At 39.5% G+C, this 16,413-nt stretch overlaps 4 protein-coding genes across 4 annotated transcripts; 3 read left to right on the forward strand and 1 right to left on the reverse strand.

Moving 5' to 3' along the window:
* The first annotated feature begins 2,147 nt into the window (after positions 1-2,147).
* Positions 2,148-3,731, forward strand: LOC109541978 (cyclin-C). The gene is made up of 5 exons (XM_019910997.2): positions 2,148-2,395; positions 2,494-2,600; positions 2,654-2,860; positions 2,918-3,169; positions 3,225-3,731. The coding sequence occupies exons 1-5, from the start codon at positions 2,364-2,366 to the stop codon at positions 3,425-3,427; spliced, it is 801 nt and encodes a 266-aa protein (XP_019766556.1). The 5' UTR covers positions 2,148-2,363; the 3' UTR covers positions 3,428-3,731.
* Positions 3,560-4,419, reverse strand: LOC109541979 (PAXIP1-associated glutamate-rich protein 1). Its single transcript, XM_019910998.2, has 2 exons — positions 4,078-4,419; positions 3,560-3,948 (listed from the first exon to the last, which is right to left on the reverse strand). Exons 1-2 carry the CDS (start codon positions 4,293-4,295, stop codon positions 3,774-3,776), a joined length of 393 nt encoding a protein of 130 aa, XP_019766557.2. The 5' UTR covers positions 4,296-4,419; the 3' UTR covers positions 3,560-3,773.
* Positions 4,420-5,054: 635 nt separating this feature from the next.
* On the forward strand, positions 5,055-10,290 carry LOC109541974. Its single transcript, XM_019910992.2, has 13 exons — positions 5,055-5,185; positions 5,274-5,536; positions 5,896-6,258; positions 6,310-7,231; positions 7,288-7,466; positions 7,521-7,751; positions 7,804-8,150; positions 8,208-8,509; positions 8,581-8,819; positions 8,875-9,315; positions 9,373-9,594; positions 9,650-10,042; positions 10,103-10,290. The coding sequence occupies exons 1-13, from the start codon at positions 5,170-5,172 to the stop codon at positions 10,256-10,258; spliced, it is 4,074 nt and encodes a 1,357-aa protein (XP_019766551.2). The 5' UTR covers positions 5,055-5,169; the 3' UTR covers positions 10,259-10,290.
* A 1,674-nt stretch (positions 10,291-11,964) lies between these two features.
* Positions 11,965-16,189, forward strand: LOC109541977 (C3 and PZP-like alpha-2-macroglobulin domain-containing protein 8). The gene is made up of 5 exons (XM_048669442.1): positions 11,965-12,079; positions 14,283-14,452; positions 15,017-15,257; positions 15,308-15,537; positions 15,591-16,189. Exons 1-5 carry the CDS (start codon positions 12,067-12,069, stop codon positions 15,816-15,818), a joined length of 882 nt encoding a protein of 293 aa, XP_048525399.1. The 5' UTR covers positions 11,965-12,066; the 3' UTR covers positions 15,819-16,189.
* Positions 16,190-16,413: the final 224 nt, after the last annotated feature.

Consider the following 16,413-nt stretch of genomic DNA (forward strand, 5'->3'; position numbering starts at 1 on the left):
CTTGTTGGCTGTGCACGTTCTATCCAAACAATCTCTCAAAACACTCGCACACTTGGCAAGTTTTTGAATGCGATTTTCCAGCCAACCAGTCGTTTAATTTATCTAACTAAATTATCGAAACCAACTATCTTCGAATGGGAATTGAACTTTCGTGCAATGTGTCTAAGGGTTGTTCAAAGATTTGCTCCTTCCCAAATAACGCAACTGATAAGCAATGTCGAAACCCCCCGTTAAAGAAATTAAATATTCCGCTTTCCTTTTCTCCTGTTGAAGCCAATCGGCCCTTTAAACCAAACTTACACAGTTCACATTTCTTAGTCGCGTTAAATAAAGAATTCTCGCCCAACTTTTAGGCGCAGATTTCCCGTCTATACAAGGGGTTGCCTTAATCTAAACCATGTCCAAAGAGAGGCGCTGACAATCATTCATATACAAAGCGTTTCTGCAATGTTGCTTCTCACTGCTACCAGCCGAATAAAACAGTTATTAATGTTCATATATTAGAATTGTTGGCACCCGGTTCGATGTAGAAGAAGCATGATAGAAACAAGCATTGTATACAGGGGGAAAATGTGGCCAAGCAAATAGTTGCAAATGTTTTAAAGTGTTAAGAACTCACCTAAACAGGTGCGGTCTAAATTTCCTCCCTGTCCACGAAAATCTAAACACCAAAATTCGCACAATTCTTCACTGAAAAACCCTCAGACAACTCTCGACTAATTCAATAGCAACAATATTGTTGGTGGCTTGCTTGAAGCCATTGAAATTCAACTAAGCAGCCCAAGAAGATGGTTGTTTAGCGGGGTCTTCAACAGTCCAGTTCATCAACTGTCTTCGGCCAGTTGCCGTTAAGTAAATGAAATTTAACAAATATATTATATTTCAACTGTAAATAAGAATCTTTATATACAGTAGCTCCTACCTATGGGTTTCGCCTTTAAAAAATGTGTATTTCACCGAGGACCACTGATATTTTTTCGAATTTAACTGCATGTTTGCGAATATATTCAAAGACCAACGCTGAGACGGCGATATCGAATAAAATCCAGATTTTTCAAATTTTCGTTACGAAAACCACCATAAATTCAGCAAAAATTCAATTGGAAAACTGGATTTAATGACGAATCGCTTGCAACGATTCAGACGAACAGGACCTGAAGAATAGATGTATTGAAAATGATTTCGGATCTTAATTTGAAATTACGTTAAGTCATAGTTTTAGGGTGTGGGCCAACGTGAAATCACCTTGATCAGTGTTATATCACATATGGATAAACTAATTCTAAAATAAATGAAAACTGTTTTATTTAATAAGCTGGCTTTTAATTTGTGCTGTTTTCATTTCAAATGCCCAAGTTATTGGGAAACTTAAAAAGAAACTGGCTGAGTCGGAAAAATGGTTAGTCCTAGTAGGCCTGGGTAACACAGTGGGTTTTCAGGTGTTCACACAGCGACACCGACACTTGCTGTATTGATACAGCGACACCGCGCCACACTAGTAACATGTCTTGTTGTGAAGCCTATTTGTCTCACGAGAATCTGTGATTGGTTCAGAAGCTGCTGACAATTTTTTGAAAAAATGAAAATTGTCTCAAAATGTCCTAAATTTTACATCAGTTTCAGCTCACGGACACGAGGAATGCATCGAACTCATTGAAAAACATGCTAGAAGTTTCAGATCCGAAATAATAGACATTTTCGGTACATTTTAAGCGTTTTTTGAGCGTTCACGATCTTTAGCAGACGATTTTTCCTCATTTTTGATCCAAACACTTTATAAATGCATATTTGTGACCTTCTTACGTCGAAAGGAATCGATTGAGCTCAAAAAACACGCATGTGAAATTTTGATTTTTGGCCGAAATTTTTCCAAGGGTGGAGGTCAATTTTTTGAAAAAATGAAAATTTTCTCAAAATGTCAACAACATGCAAGTTTCACATAATGTTTCCAGGTAATGTATAGATGTTGAAAGTAAAACTTGTAGAATTCAAATAGAAATAGAAAATCGTGGCCTAGGAAAACAATCAGACCAACCAAGATCGTCATCTCTCTCTAACAATGCCTTTATTCATTGCCTTGTCCCACTCGGACAACCCGCTGACAGGAATTAAAAATCCGCCTGTCCGCCCCTTTAGACTAAATGTGACAGCCGTGACACCATGAGGTTATGTTTTCGTTGCCGGAGTTTGTTTTGATTTTGCCATTTAAATATCTCTTAACCAGCGATAATCAATTAAGTATATGCCCGTTGATTTTCCTAGTCGCATAAAATTAGCGCGTGTCCATCAAATTGAAATTTACCAGTGCGGGCGGTTCACTTAAGCTAGCGAGGATCGTTAAGTAGATCAACATTTACATACAAATGGCTGGCAACTTTTGGCAAAGCTCACATAAGTAAGGGACAATTATCTAAAAAATTCGTGCTGGAGTTTAAGCGCTCTAGCTGTATTTATGCAACGAAACATGTACTAGTTAAATGTTGGTAATTTCAGTCAACAATGGATTCTAGACAAGCAAGACTTGGTTCGCGAAAGACAGCATGATCTGGCTATATTAACAGATGAAGAGTACCAAAAAATATTTATTTTCTTTTCAAGTGGTACGAGGGTGTTTCAAATGTGACTGGTTTTGCCACTAACTGCTCATTTTTAGTTATTCAAACTTTGGGTGAACAGTTGAAGCTGCGGCAGCAAGTTATAGCGACGGCGACTGTATACTTCAAGCGATTTTATGCCCGAAATTCCTTGAAGTGTATCGACCCGCTTCTCCTGGCCCCCACGTGCATTTTCCTGGCTTCTAAAGTGGAGGAATTTGGCGTTATCTCTAACACTAGGCTTATCAGCACGTGCCAAACAGTCAGTAAGTATTCCAGAATCGAAACTCAATCAGAGAGTGTCTAAGCCGCAGTGTTTATAGTTAAAAACAAGTTTGGGTACGCGTACAGCCAGGAGTTCCCTTACAGAACAAATCACATTCTCGAGTGTGAATTTTATCTGCTCGAAAACTTGGATTGTTGTCTCATAGTTTATCAGCCGTATAGGCCGTTGCTCCAACTAGTCCAAGACATTGGGCATGAAGAACAACTCCTAACTCTCGCTTGGCGAATAGTCAACGACTCTCTTCGAACCGATGTGTGTCTTTTATACCCGCCATACCAAATAGCCATAGGTGGGTTTATTTTACTCTGACCAGTTCGCCCTCCTAACTCACTCTCCTTTCCCAGGTTGTCTAGGAATCGCTTGTGTTATATTGCAAAAGGACCAAAAAACGTGGTTCGCCGAACTGAACGTCGACCTGGAGAAGATTCAGGAGATCGGAAAGAATATTATGAATTTGTTCGAACTGTGGAAAACCTACGACGAGAAAAAGGAGATCCAAGGACTTTTAGGGAAAATGCCTAAGCCAAAACCACCGCCGCAAAGATAGGCTCTGATACTGTGGCATTTTATCATTTCTAACTAAATTATTTTGATGCCAAAAAGGTTCAAAAGGATTAGTTCATGTAGTCTGATTGTTTAACTATTTTCATACCTGTGGTTCAACACAACTAACTCACGGTTGCTCTAGTATTCCGTATATTCATTCGAGAAGTACATACTTTTAGACAAGTATTATCAGCACGCTTATGAGAGTTATAAACTGTTTAGATTAAACATATTTAAGTCACTCTTTTACAGCTATTTTTAGGAGAAGAAGTGTCTTGACTTTAATAAAACCTCGTTGAAAAGCATTTGAGTGTCTTTGTAATGATTGCCCTGTTTTCCCACAGGAGTTACTTCGTTGACGAGGGCAGCAAGTGGTGCCTTCTCATGTTATTTATAACGCCATCCAACGAAGTCGTTTTCTTTTTAGCACTGCCTTTTAATGTGTCCGCTCCTTTGCTTCGAATTTTCAACTTGGGCGACGTCATTTCATCCATGAAATCAAAATCATCTTGTTCATCCTGTCTGAAAGACAAGGTTCTTGTAAAAACAGATTTGGCAAGTGCTTGCTGGTAAAGACTGTGTTGTTCTTTTGATCGAAAGAAGTGAAACATTAAGTTTCATCGACACCAGGTAACGAATGAAGTTACATACTTTTTCGACTCATTTTCTTCTTTTGGAGCCTCTCTTCGCTCTGGCGAAGGAGTTCTGTATCCAGGACACTTCCACTTCAGTTCGGGCAGTTCGCCCTTATTCAGTAAACTGTACATTAGATCGATTTCCTCGGGTTTTGGTTCCCAAGGATCTGAGCAGTTCTTCAGCTCATCGTCCGAGCAATCTACAGACCAATTCTGATCCTCTGACTCGTCCATTAACTGACGCCAAAATATCCAAGCAAAATACGACTGACAACAATATAACGACGATAAACCTGACAGAGTTAGGTTAGGATCAAAAATCTAGGGCACAAAATATCCCCCAAAAAGGGGGTATGTTCTGTGGTCTAGGGTTAGATCCAGTTGTGCAATTTAGAAAAAGGCAACCAGTTTCGTTCTCTGTTTCTCTCAATAGTGAGTAGTCGTGGCAGAGATGCCAGATCTACCGATACCATGCAGATTTCTACCGAAAAGTAACAAATAAAAGTAAAAAAAATTCCGTAAATTACTTAAAATAATGTAACATATTTCCCTTCGTGATCAAAGTACGTTGGTAATAGCAGACCTTTTATTTTAACACACCTATTTTAGAGTTCTTTTTCAAACATAAAATGAATGTTTTGAATGAAGTTTTATGATCTATAGATCATATAAATATATTTTTTTTATTTTATGATCTATAGATCATAAAGATGATAATATATCGTAAACCATGCACCATGCCATTAGTCGGCTTGGCGGCGATACTTTAAGAGCTTATTTTTCGGCCGACAAACAGGGTGTTTATTTGATTTTTGTTAACAATGTGTTGTAATGTTTGAAAAATATTATAAATATACCTATTAACTCATGTTTATTTTAGTATTTCTGTAAGTTTAAAAATTGAATATAAAACTAAGTTTTTAAAAAGAGTCTACCGATTTCTACCGAAAAGTGCCGAGCTTATCTACCGAAACGCGATTTTCGAACCTGGCAACCCTGCTCTTCAGTAGATTTAAATACACCTTGCAGGTTGTTTATCTGTTTGAAAAACGTGGTTAACTTGCTTTTTAATTCTTTCTTAAACAAGAAGCTAGAAAACGTTCCAGTGATGGCTCTTTCGCAAGGTAATATGAATTTGCGGTATTAACCCGTTGTCATAGCCCTAGTTGCTCAATTCGGCCCGGTTAAAAACCTAACCTATACATATTTTAGCCCTGCTACAAGCCCTAAATAACGACGAAGAGCCCCTTGGAAAACGGCTCAGAATAGCTGAAAATGCTCTTAAATCGCCAGAGTTTGTCGTTCAGCATAAAGAGGCTTTACTTTTAAAGTGGATCGTCAGTGTTTCCTCCAAAGAACATTCTATCGAAAATGGGGCTCTTTGGGACCATATCATCACCTGGCTTGCATCAGGCGAATTTATGGATCTTACGCAAAACTGTATTACGAATGACGATATGTTTAGCATTATGCAGGTAATTAAAATCATACAGTAAACCTCTAGGCAAGATTTTCAGTGCTTCTAGCGCAGCACTTAATGTCGAGTCTATAGAAAACGCACAAACACAATCTTAATTTTGAACCGAAAAAACCGTTTTTACCCCACAAAAATGTGGGAACAGCTAAATATACCAAGCGTTTGTTTAAGATGAATTTTAAAGTGGAAAACCACGTGTTTGGTATATTTACAGATTACAATTGTTTATTTATCTGAAGTGTATACAAAATCCTACTACCGTTTACTGTGCTAAAAAGGCAATAAAACTCGTCTGGGGAACGCAGTAAATTTTCGTATAGACATTTCGCCGTTTTTTTAAATTAATATATTTTTTAGGTTTTTCAAAACGCCCTTCTAGATAAAAATGTCTCACAAATATCGATACAGAATGTCGATCACAAAGAGAAAATCCTGAAATCTGTGCAACTTTTGTGCAGCAAAAAAGTTTTCCAGCAATATTTCAAGTACAACTTAGAGATGTACTGTCGACTGCTGGCTTGTTCTCTAGAAAACCTCAATACCGAATCCAGCTTTCTAGAGTTCTTTGAAACGCCGTTTTTATTCTGCAAGCACTTAGTTGATATAGACGGGTTTTCCAAGCAATTTTTAACCACGTTGTATGATGCTTTTGTGGGCAAAGTGTTGCAATTCCACGGCAACTCACACGTTTTCCTTGAGACTGTGAAAATCATTGAAAGGGTAAGTTTGTGATTACCGTCACTGACGCAGCAATATCGAATTTATTTTCAGTGCTTGCTGTATGGACATTTTAACGAGTTCCAGTCGTTTTTCGACCGAATTTTCGACGATGAAAACACAGCAAATGGAACAGAGCACAACCTAACGCCCCTGCCTAAATCTGTATTTAAACACTTAGTGTCGGGGTTTAGAGCAAATGACTCTCCTACCGCAACCAGTTTTAAGCTGTTTTTTTCCGCGTTCTGTTCCACTAGCAAAGACTCACAATACTCCTTCAAGTGCTTCATTTTGTTGGTACATTTACTGAAGTTTGATGTATCTGCGGACTTTCGAATTAAGACACCTTTTAAGCGGACACTTTCCATACAGCTCAGCAAATCATTGCAAGTTTTGCTTGAACTTTTAGATGCACTGAGTGCGAGGAATTTTGACGATAGTGTGGTGGCCAAGCTGTCCCAAACGGAGTTTCTAAGAAAAATGTTGAAATCGCTTATGGCCCTAAACATCTTGAATTCTACGGTCTTTGAAATAATCATAAAATGCATTTCAATCAATCCGCTGTTGATTGAGCCGCTGATCAGCAGCCTTGCGGTCTTCGTTATGCTGAGAAACCACCACAAGTGTGAGGCGCTTTATGAAAAAGTCGTTATTGCAATATTTGAGGTGTTTGCAAAGTTGCACAGAGTGGAAAACTTAGTTTCCAAACTAATTCCGGCCCTAAAATGGGCTTTTATTTCCAACGCTGCCCCGGACGTAACGCAGGTATTTGAGTTTAACGGAGAACGCGATGTAGCGACTTCGCCCCGAGAAATTTTGCCTGTTGGGGACGTTTTCACTGAAAACATTCTGGCCTATTTTACGAGCTGCCTGATTCAATTAGCCAGTTGGCAAGTCATCAATGTGTTCAAGACGATGCTGCACCATTTGAAGAACACCGTTGAAGAATTTTCACGTGGAGATTTTGACGATAAAGGTCAAAAAGCAAGCAACTTTCGAAACTTGATAATGAAGATGTGTTGGCATTTTCAGACTCAAATGGCTTTGTCTTCTTGGAGTTATTAGGCTCTCTAACCACCTGCCTACTGCAGAGCATCCGTATAGCAGATCACGCAATTCCTCAAAACGTCGTCACTAAATTTGTGAGCGGTTTAGACGAACTGAGGTCCATTTTAAAATGCTTTGGAGCCTCACTCCTCCAAAGGGAACATGTAAGGATTCAAGTTCGATTTCGAATATCTAGACTGTATTAATAATCGTTTCAGAATCAGGTTACAATGAGGACATTTCTTAGTTTAGCCTACGTATGGGCGGAAATCTACGCTACCCTCGCCTATTATTCCATTAACAATGAGGTTCAAGTTCCTACTCAACCGGACAGAACTCATTCAGCAACAGATTTAACGTATTTACAGTCATACATGGACGTGAAAGAATGGCAGACGATTGAGCAAAGAATATCTAATTTCGGAAAATACCCCTGCAAAACACTATTGGTAACTCCCGGTCAATCTGCAGCTATCAAGTGATTAACAGTTTTTATCGTAGCAAAAGCTCTACATTCAAAAAGCCAAGGCCATGGTAGTCTTGGAGAAGAAGCCAAGCGAAGACGTTCTCAACAACATCGCAACGATCATAACAGCCCATCTGGACGACACATGGGAAGAACTCGTAAAGGACAAATTCGTAGTCAATGCAATTTTCCCCAAGATGGACACCGTTTCTTTAACTCTTTTGGCAGAGCATCTAATGGAAAATCAGAAGCTATTTGCGGAAAACCACGTGAAAGACTCCATTAATTTATGTAATGCTATGGCGTATGTTGCATTGTCGAAAATCAACAAGCTTTTTACTAGGAAGCGAAAAATGGACCTCGAAGGGGGCAAGCCTATGAGGTGGGGCCTGAATTTTTTTCAACATTATAATTCCTCTAATAACCGGCGCTTTTTCAGCTCGATGGTGTTTTCTCTTTTTGGAAACGATGCGTTTTTCACCAGCAGCAAAACTTTCGATATGACAGGCATTGTAGAAAGGGCGAAAAGTATTTTTGAAACTCCAGAACACACTTGTTTGTCTGCTCTCAAAAGCAAGGAAACCCAGCTTAGGATTAATTTGGGCATTCTGAAGAAGTTGCCTTTAATTTACAGCGAAAGTCACATACAAAAATGTATGCTGCTGTTTTTAATGGCTTTGAACAGGGACATCGATGCCTGTTCGGATACTGTAAAAACCGAGCTTGAGGACCTTATTATTGGTATGCTTCATTCGAATCGCAAGTGCTAGTTTTCCGTATCCACGTATTCTAAATTTCAAATTTCTTTCTAGGAATCGTACAGGCTTACAAGTGGCCTCTAAGCGAACTGTTCAATCTTCACACTCTGGGCGCACAAGTTCTAAGCAATTTCGCCAGATATTGCCTGTTGTTCTCTTTAGTAATCGACAACGCTTTTAAAGACGAGAGCTCGATATCAAGTGCTGAACCCTTAATATCTTCAATAGCAAAAAAATTGGAAAAGCCCAAGCATTTGAGCGCTTGTTTAGTGGTGTTGCAGGCTATCAATAAGGTGTGGTAACATTTGAAACTACCATAATCATAGTTTTATATGGGGGATGTTTTAGGTGAAAAAGTCGAAACTCGACGCGGCATTAAAGGATGAGATAAACAGATACAAAGAAAAAATCCTGAAAAAACTATCAAAGTTGGTCTGCCAGTCTGATTATCTGGTGGAAGTGTACGCCATTTGTCTGAAACACTACTTTTCAGCGGAAAAAGAGTCGGAAACTCTAATTAGGCTAGTCGAAAAATTGGAATCATACATCGAATATGCACTGGCAAACATATGCGAAGAGAACAAGTATGGATGTCTGATGCTTTTCATTTTGCTGTTGCAAAACCGGACACAACTCGACTGTGTAAAAGACGACATGGTTTTGAAAATATGGAACAGCTGTAAGCGGATTAATATGGACCCGAACTTTGCGCATTTGGTCAGCTTGGTTGTTAGCCAGATACCAATTCAGGAATTCCAGGTGATAATGCAGGACTTGGGGGATTCAACTGTAAGTTTCTGGGATATTCATAAGGATTTTTTTGAGTTATCGATCAAACTATTTTAGGAAGAGGCGGTTAAAAGCCAGAGCAGCACGCAGTTGGTTCAACACCTGAAGACATGGGAATCTATACTGGCTTGCGATGTAAACGCTATTAAAATGAACATTTATCAAAGAGCACTGGAGAGGCTGATTTCCCGGCTTTTGCCGTTGCTAAACAGCTCTGCGACTCAGGCGCCTTTAGAAAGCATTATTAATTTGCTGCAGCGTGTTTTACAGACCCAACATGTAGGTTTAGGGACATTTTGCATACAGCTTTAAAACAGGGCTTTGTTGATTTCAGTTCATTTTGTCGCCGCCTTTAGTGGATATGTTACTGATGGCACCGATGATTCTAATGAAAAACTGCGTAAAGGACTTCGAGGCCGCCTTCAACTTATCCATTTCCGTTCTGGAGATGTTTTTGAAAGCCAGAAATGCCATAGTAATGGCCCGACTTCCCGTATACCTGCAGCAGTACAGAGGGCTGTTGAAAGCCATTACAAACAGAAGCAACTCAGATAAGAGTAGCGCGGATAAAATCGAGGTGAAAACCGCCTCAGACTGTGTGCATCGATTTGAGAAACTCACCAAAAGTCTGGTGGCTTGCAAACGGGACATGGGACGAACCGCTGTGTTTTTGATTGCAGACATTCTCGAGCAATACGAGCGCATTAATCTGTATCCCGAGGTGAAGGTGGGCTGTTCAAAGGCTGTTTTATAATCGGAGCTGATGATTTTTCTTTAATTGTTTTAGCTTCATTTGAACAACTGCGTATACAGCTTGATATCCCTGTGCGATCATCACGCCATTTCCTACCTGATGCGGGTGCTATCGAACGCGTCCACGGAAATGTTTAAAATTATGTACGACCATTATAAGAAATATTATAAGTTTACTGGCAAAGTGTGAATAGGCAATTTTTTAATAGAATTTTTGCAACATTGAAGAGTTTTGGATTGAAACACAAATTACAGGCCCATCATTACCCCCCATTACATAATCTGTTCATGAAAAAATATGTTAAATAACGTAAGAGCAACAGTGTCAAAGGTAAGCGCATTAATAAGAACATTTGTAGATAAGTTCTATATTGTTGAGGCGGATTCATTTTTTTACAAACTTCTTGTTGGGATTTTTGTCTTTAAAAAAGACAGAATTTCCTCACGTCTTCTATTAGAGATTGATAAATAGTTAGTGCTCCTATTTCGCAATAATCGCAAACGAATTATTTATCAAAAAGTAATCAAGAACCATCACCTAGAGGGTATCCTGCGACACACTTAGGCTCAAGCTGTAAGAGAAAATTCCAATTAGTAGAGAAATTAATTTAAAAAATTACCTTGATGTTTCGATAGCTATTTTCTGCTATCGTTATCAAAAGAACCTAAAAAAGAGTATGTTAATAAATTGAGATAAATTAAGAGTGGAAAATCTGATGCTACAAGAGAATAAAAAAATCGTGACTTCCAAACTAAGCCAAGGAAGAACCTCGAAATCTCCGTGATTCTTGGGAAACTTGAGTTAACAATTCCACAAAATTTCATCAAAATCAAAAGAAGAGACTAGAGTGTAGAAGAATTGGTGTGCAATTGAATTTAAAAGGTGGAAAATCTCTTGGTACAAGCCGAGTATTAAAAATTCGTAACTTGGTGCAAGGAGGAAGTCAAAAATCCGCCAGATGATACAAGAAACTTGACTTAGAAACAAAACAATTTTGATGCGCTTTCACACTGAAACATTTTCCTTATGTTGAGTGTTTTACCAACAACAATAGTTTGGGATTGAAACCCTTGCTGATAACAAGCACTAATGGAAGACAAATTAGTCCCATTAATTACCATATTGAGTGGTATGAGTAAATCGGTTTGCCCACATGGTTAAGGTGTTTACGCAACGCAAATCACAAGTTAACAATTAGCGTAAATACGTTATTTGTTGTGTGTGAGTTGTGACCTCCTTCAAAGCTGTTTCTTCACTGTTTCTGTAGTTTGATGACGATCAGTGTTAATACTGTTGATGAGACGCTTTTCCAACTGTACATATACAGAGTGGCACACGCGTAAACCTTGCAACTGGGATTATTTATAAAATAGTGAGTAAATTGCGATGATTCATCCAGATGGTTAAGAGGAATTGCTGGGGAATTCGAATTTGTCATCTAATATTTTGGCGCTTTTTAGTCAATGGTCTTAAAATCGATTTCTTCCTAGTGGACTTTAAGTTTTATTTTGGAAAAACCCCCCAGAATTTCGCCCAAGTTGCCACCCATCTGAAACACCTTCAAAGCTATCGATTTCCCCAATTTAACGGGTGTTGATGGCTGTGAAGACTCAAAACTTTTCTTCAAAAAACCGGCAAGATCCAACAGCAATTGACTAATCAAAGATGAATCATCTACGAAGTGGTGCGATTCTCAGTCTCAACTTCCACCTCTTGTACACGCGAATTCCTCAGCCCATTGAGAAGCAAATCTTTCGTCAGAAAACGTAATCACTTCCAATAGCTTTTCAATGACTCCCCTGGTCATCGCACAGAATTAGAAGTGACAATGCAAGGCTCCCCTTGGGTCCCCCCATTTGGTGGACCCATCGAACCAACTCGAAGAGCGCAAACGTTAATTTTATAAACGGGGCCCGCTGAGTCGCTACGTGTTCAGTTTTTGATCGAGGATCGCCTGTGTTGTTTCGAGTATTTTCGTATATCGTACAGTGTTCAAAATGAGTAACATCGGTAAGTTTTCCATAGGAAAAAGTTGAAAGGTTTGCAACTGCGTTGATTTTGTCGGGGTTTTCATTGCGTTTCGGTCGTTGTTTTAAAGAGAATTGAAAAAACATTGATCTTTGAACTGGCCGGCGGCGGACGGTTCGCATTCCTGCACTGTTTCATAATTTCATCTTGTAACTTTCACGCTCGGTTGCAGGTTATTTTTAATTCCAAACAGCCATCCGGCTTCGCGTTGAATCGTTGATTAGGTGCAAATCGTTCGATTTCCCGTTATCTTCTGCAACTGCTTGGAACGCGACTGGCATTTTTACTTTCCCAAAATTATGCCGAATAAATCCTGAGCTGAAGTGAAACAATCAAAGTCGTTACAAAACAGTGAATGAGCAACCTTCTATGGACGGTTGATGACTATAACGACTTGTTTATTGCACATAATTTGCTATTTTTAGTAGTGCAGTCATTGAGTAATGGTATTCAGCTAATAAATTGTTAATTAAGAGTAGGATCATGGCAGCAGGGGCGACTAACTTTTGCGATAAAAATTCCAATAAAGTCCAATGTCCATCCTATAACCGAAACTGTATCATCAGACACTTGAAAAGAATTAAATTCTTTGAAAATGCCATCTGGGCTGTTGAGTGCGCCTCTGGGAACATTCCAATGTCGGCTGTTTATGCACATTTTTTTAAACAAACGCGACTGAAACCCGCAGCAAAACAGTTTTATTAATTTAACTGCAGCAAAGCAAAATAAATATGTACTTTTAATTTCCTGCCACTAGGAAATTTCACTGCTTCAGTTTGCGTGGCAGCAATAAAAACCCGGTTTCTTTGTAGAACAAGTTATCGCATCGTGCAGGAGCAAGTTAAAAAAATATTTCGCACAAACCAACCCAGGACAATTTCCTATCAGATTTCGTGTGGCCCTTTGCCGGCTTGATGTGAATTAGATTGCACCCCTGCTTTATTTCCACATTGTTTAGTCCGCGAAAACGCTTCAAAATCATGGAAATATCGCGTGTTGGTTGAACAACTTTCCAGGCGAAAATACATCTTCATTAACCAATCCAATACAGGTGGAGACTAGTTGAGAAAATACAAATTAGGATAATGCAACATGAAAAAGCCGATTGGAGAAAATAAAATAAACCCTAATAGTCTAGCTGAATGTTGTGTGCGTGTTGGCATAAACCTTCCAAAATGACCCTGTTTTTGGTAAAGCCATCAAATTTAGTGGATACACAAAGTCGTTTTTGTGCGGAAAAAGAAATTTACTAAGCAAACATTTCCGCATTTATCGATTGCACTTAGCCTGGCTAGTTGGCTGACCTATTTTTAAACGTTGGGAATCTTGCGAGCTTTTGCATGCTCGCACGATCATCGAAAGACAAATCCTTAGAGAAACAACCGATTTTTTCTGTTGGCACGAACTTTTTCAGTCAAGCTATAAATAAGTAGATGCCTATATGTAAAGCCAAACATACACGAGCACAGAATGCCAGCAAGAAACTGATGAAATGTGGGTAAAATACAAGGCAAAAAATTGGCGATAAAACCGATTATGTTAATCATAATCAGCCCAACCAAGTATTTGGTATAAGTATCGCGGATTATATTGCGAAAATGGCTGGAACAATTTTTTGTTGCCCCTAAATTAAATCAACCGCTCTTCTTTGCACGAAGACAAATTATTCATTGTGAAAGCGCACTTTCATGTAACTATTTGAACCTTTTTGGCGACAATTTATCATTAAATAAAATTAAAAATTATTAAAATTTGAAATTTTAGAGTCCGCGGTGAATTTTAGCAAACTGCTCAAAGATTCCGAGTTGAAGTTCAAGTCCTGCCGAAAGCAGTAAATTTTTCTAATTCCAAAAATTATTTGTCCGCTAAAGCCGGGAAAAATCCCTTTCAGGTACTCGGAATCTTTGAGCAGTTTGCTAAAATTCACGGCGAACTTAATTTATTTTTAAATTTTTCTTATTCCAAAAATGATTGTCCGCTAAAGCCGCGAAAAATCAGTTTTATTTAGAATTTTCGGACGCTAAAAAACTCTAAAGACCGAAAAAATCACCTCGAAGCCAACGAAAGCTGGCTTCAAATGCCCAAAAACTCTGTATATTCTAGAGAGTGTGATCATCCTCTATTCATCCCCGAACCATCAAGCAATAAAACGACCCAAAAAGTTTAGAAACCTCTTTTTTCTCAGAGCTTGCCACCGAAGACAAACTTGAGTATTGCTTCTTCCCCAACGACTCTGGTCTGGTGCAGTTTAGAGTCAAAGCGCCGCATGATGCCCACATTGCGCTGAGCAATGAAGCAGCTGAAGTGGACCCCATGTATGAAGTGTTCCTTGGAGGATGGGGCAATTCGAAATCGGTAAGTTTGGTACAGAAAACATTCCCCAAACAGGTTTGGGGGGGTCGATAAGTGGCACTTTACCAGCTAATGAGTCTTTAATAGTGCATTTTTTAAAGAAAACCATCAGTTAGACAAAGAAGTAGATAGATGGAGATGAAGTAGTCATGTGAACCTGTTCTTTGGTCATTAATTGCGCTGACAAACCTAAACCGGTTCTAATTGTGAATGTAAGAATCGACCGTTTTATAGTCGCTTTTTATAAAACATACATTTTCGCGGGGTTTGTAAACCGCTCTTCGTTGTTGGTTCACATCTAGAGACCCGTTCCCATTGAGGAATAACTGAAAGGGATTTTTCTTGGCGTAGCGGACAAATMATTTTTGGAATAAGAAAAATTTACTGCTTTCGGCGCGATTTGAACCCGGCAGGTTCAAATAGGGCGCCGAAAGCAGTAAATTTTTCTTATTCCAAAAATTATTTGTCCGCTACGCCAAGAAAAATCCCTTTCAAAGTTATAAATTATCGGACAGCGAAAAACCCTTCATTTAGGGTGCACACTTTTACGTTTTCTGACATTTCCAGATTATCCGCAAAAACCGAACGAAACCAGAGGTGGCTGAAGCGCCAACACCCAACATTCTAAGCGACGGCGAATTTCGCGGCTTCTGGATCAGATGGGATGACGGAACCATCACGGTAGGCCGAGAAGGCGATCCAGCCCCATTCCTCTCATGGGCTGATCCAGAAAGGGTGCGCATTGAGTACATTGGCGTGTGCACTGGATGGGGCGCCAGCGGAAACTGGGTGATCCAACCACCAGAAAGTAAGCGTGTTTCCTCCGAAGCAGAGCTGGATTTTTACCGATTTTTCCAGGCTCAAGAGGAGCGAGATCTGCTGGAGTGGCAGGCGGGCAATGTTGGGTGGCTGCCAGCTCGGGCCAAGTGCCTCCAAGTGCATTTGCAGGCGGAGAAGACAACGGCGAGTCGATTTATGTGATCAGGGCGAACTTCAACGGAGGCCTCATTCCAGGAAAGTTAATCCCCAGCCATGGGCAGGCTTATGTGGCTTGGGGCGGCGCCGAGAACCCCATTCAGGAGTACGAGGTAAGTCCATTAAAAAAATCCTCGACAATTTCTCATTCCCTCTAATGTTTCAGGTTTTGTGCGATTTTCCTGGCCAATGGCAGGCTTCCTCCGGCGGCAGCCTACCACCCAGCGCCGTTCCTGCGGGCCAATCAGAAGACGGCGAAACTCTCTATGTGGGCAGGGTTGTCCACGATGGGGCCCTTACCATCGGTAAGGTGCAACCCAGCCACGGGGTGGTTTACATCCCTTATGGCGGTCAGGAACTGTCTTTCCCCGACTACGAGGTTTTGTGCTCGTAAATACCGCTTCTGAACTGATCACTTTTACGCTACTTAGGGATGTTATGTTGATGATAGCGGCCTAGTTTAGGGCATTTTACATAATAGAGGCGCACAAAGCGGGCTAAAAACCTGAGAAAATGTATTCATATACTTAACCTAAAACTAAAACCGTTGCACGTCATCAACCGTCAAACTGGCCCTGTTGCCAAGTTGTCATGAAAATCTAGATCTAGTTTTAGATCAATAATAATCGCTAATAGTAAAATAACTTTGAATACTTTGATCACTTTTGGAGACTCTCAAAGACTCAACGCTAACAAATACGATTGAGATATGGGAAAATTAGCAAAAGTTTATAGGCAAAAATAAAAGCTATTCGATAAATCAAACGTCAACCTGACAACCCAGTAATTCGCTACCAACTGATAAGGTTAAAAATTCCTTCAAACCGAATCAAACAGTAAAGATTCGTTTATTGACGGAACCGATCGGCGATTATGTCTATCTCTCTTTAATGTATTTTGCTGTAAATAAAGTGAACGTGATCGTGACGTATAACGATATATAATTACGTTATAATTATATTAGTAATATATTTTTTTACAAACTTCTT

The sequence above is a fragment of the Dendroctonus ponderosae genome, unplaced genomic scaffold, assembly GCF_020466585.1.
Source record: "Dendroctonus ponderosae isolate FM_Combo_2020 unplaced genomic scaffold, Dpon_F_20191213v2 Dpon_F_20191213_8, whole genome shotgun sequence".
In the NCBI taxonomy this organism is placed as follows: Eukaryota; Metazoa; Arthropoda; class Insecta; order Coleoptera; family Curculionidae; genus Dendroctonus; species Dendroctonus ponderosae.

Bases quoted from the DNA above. Each gene is read 5' to 3' on its own strand.
- LOC109541977 (XM_048669442.1), top strand. The intron at 15,258-15,307 runs GTAAGCGTGTTT...CGATTTTTCCAG, and splicing joins GGTGATCCAACCACCAGAAA to GCTCAAGAGGAGCGAGATCT. The intron at 15,538-15,590 runs GTAAGTCCATTA...CTAATGTTTCAG, and splicing joins ACCCCATTCAGGAGTACGAG to GTTTTGTGCGATTTTCCTGG.
- LOC109541974 (XM_019910992.2), top strand. The intron at 6,259-6,309 runs GTAAGTTTGTGA...ATTTATTTTCAG, and splicing joins CTGTGAAAATCATTGAAAGG to TGCTTGCTGTATGGACATTT. The intron at 8,510-8,580 runs GTATGCTTCATT...ATTTCTTTCTAG, and splicing joins GCTTGAGGACCTTATTATTG to GAATCGTACAGGCTTACAAG.
- LOC109541979 (XM_019910998.2), bottom strand. From the start codon at position 4,295: ATGGACGAGTCAGAGGATCAGAATTGGTCTGTAGATTGCTCGGACGAT. The intron at 3,949-4,077 runs GTATGTAACTTC...CTTGTCTTTCAG, and splicing joins GAAGAAAATGAGTCGAAAAA to ACAGGATGAACAAGATGATT.
- LOC109541978 (XM_019910997.2), top strand. From the start codon at position 2,364: ATGGCTGGCAACTTTTGGCAAAGCTCACATAA. The intron at 2,861-2,917 runs GTAAGTATTCCA...CAGTGTTTATAG, and splicing joins CAGCACGTGCCAAACAGTCA to TTAAAAACAAGTTTGGGTAC. The intron at 3,170-3,224 runs GTGGGTTTATTT...CTCCTTTCCCAG, and splicing joins GCCATACCAAATAGCCATAG to GTTGTCTAGGAATCGCTTGT.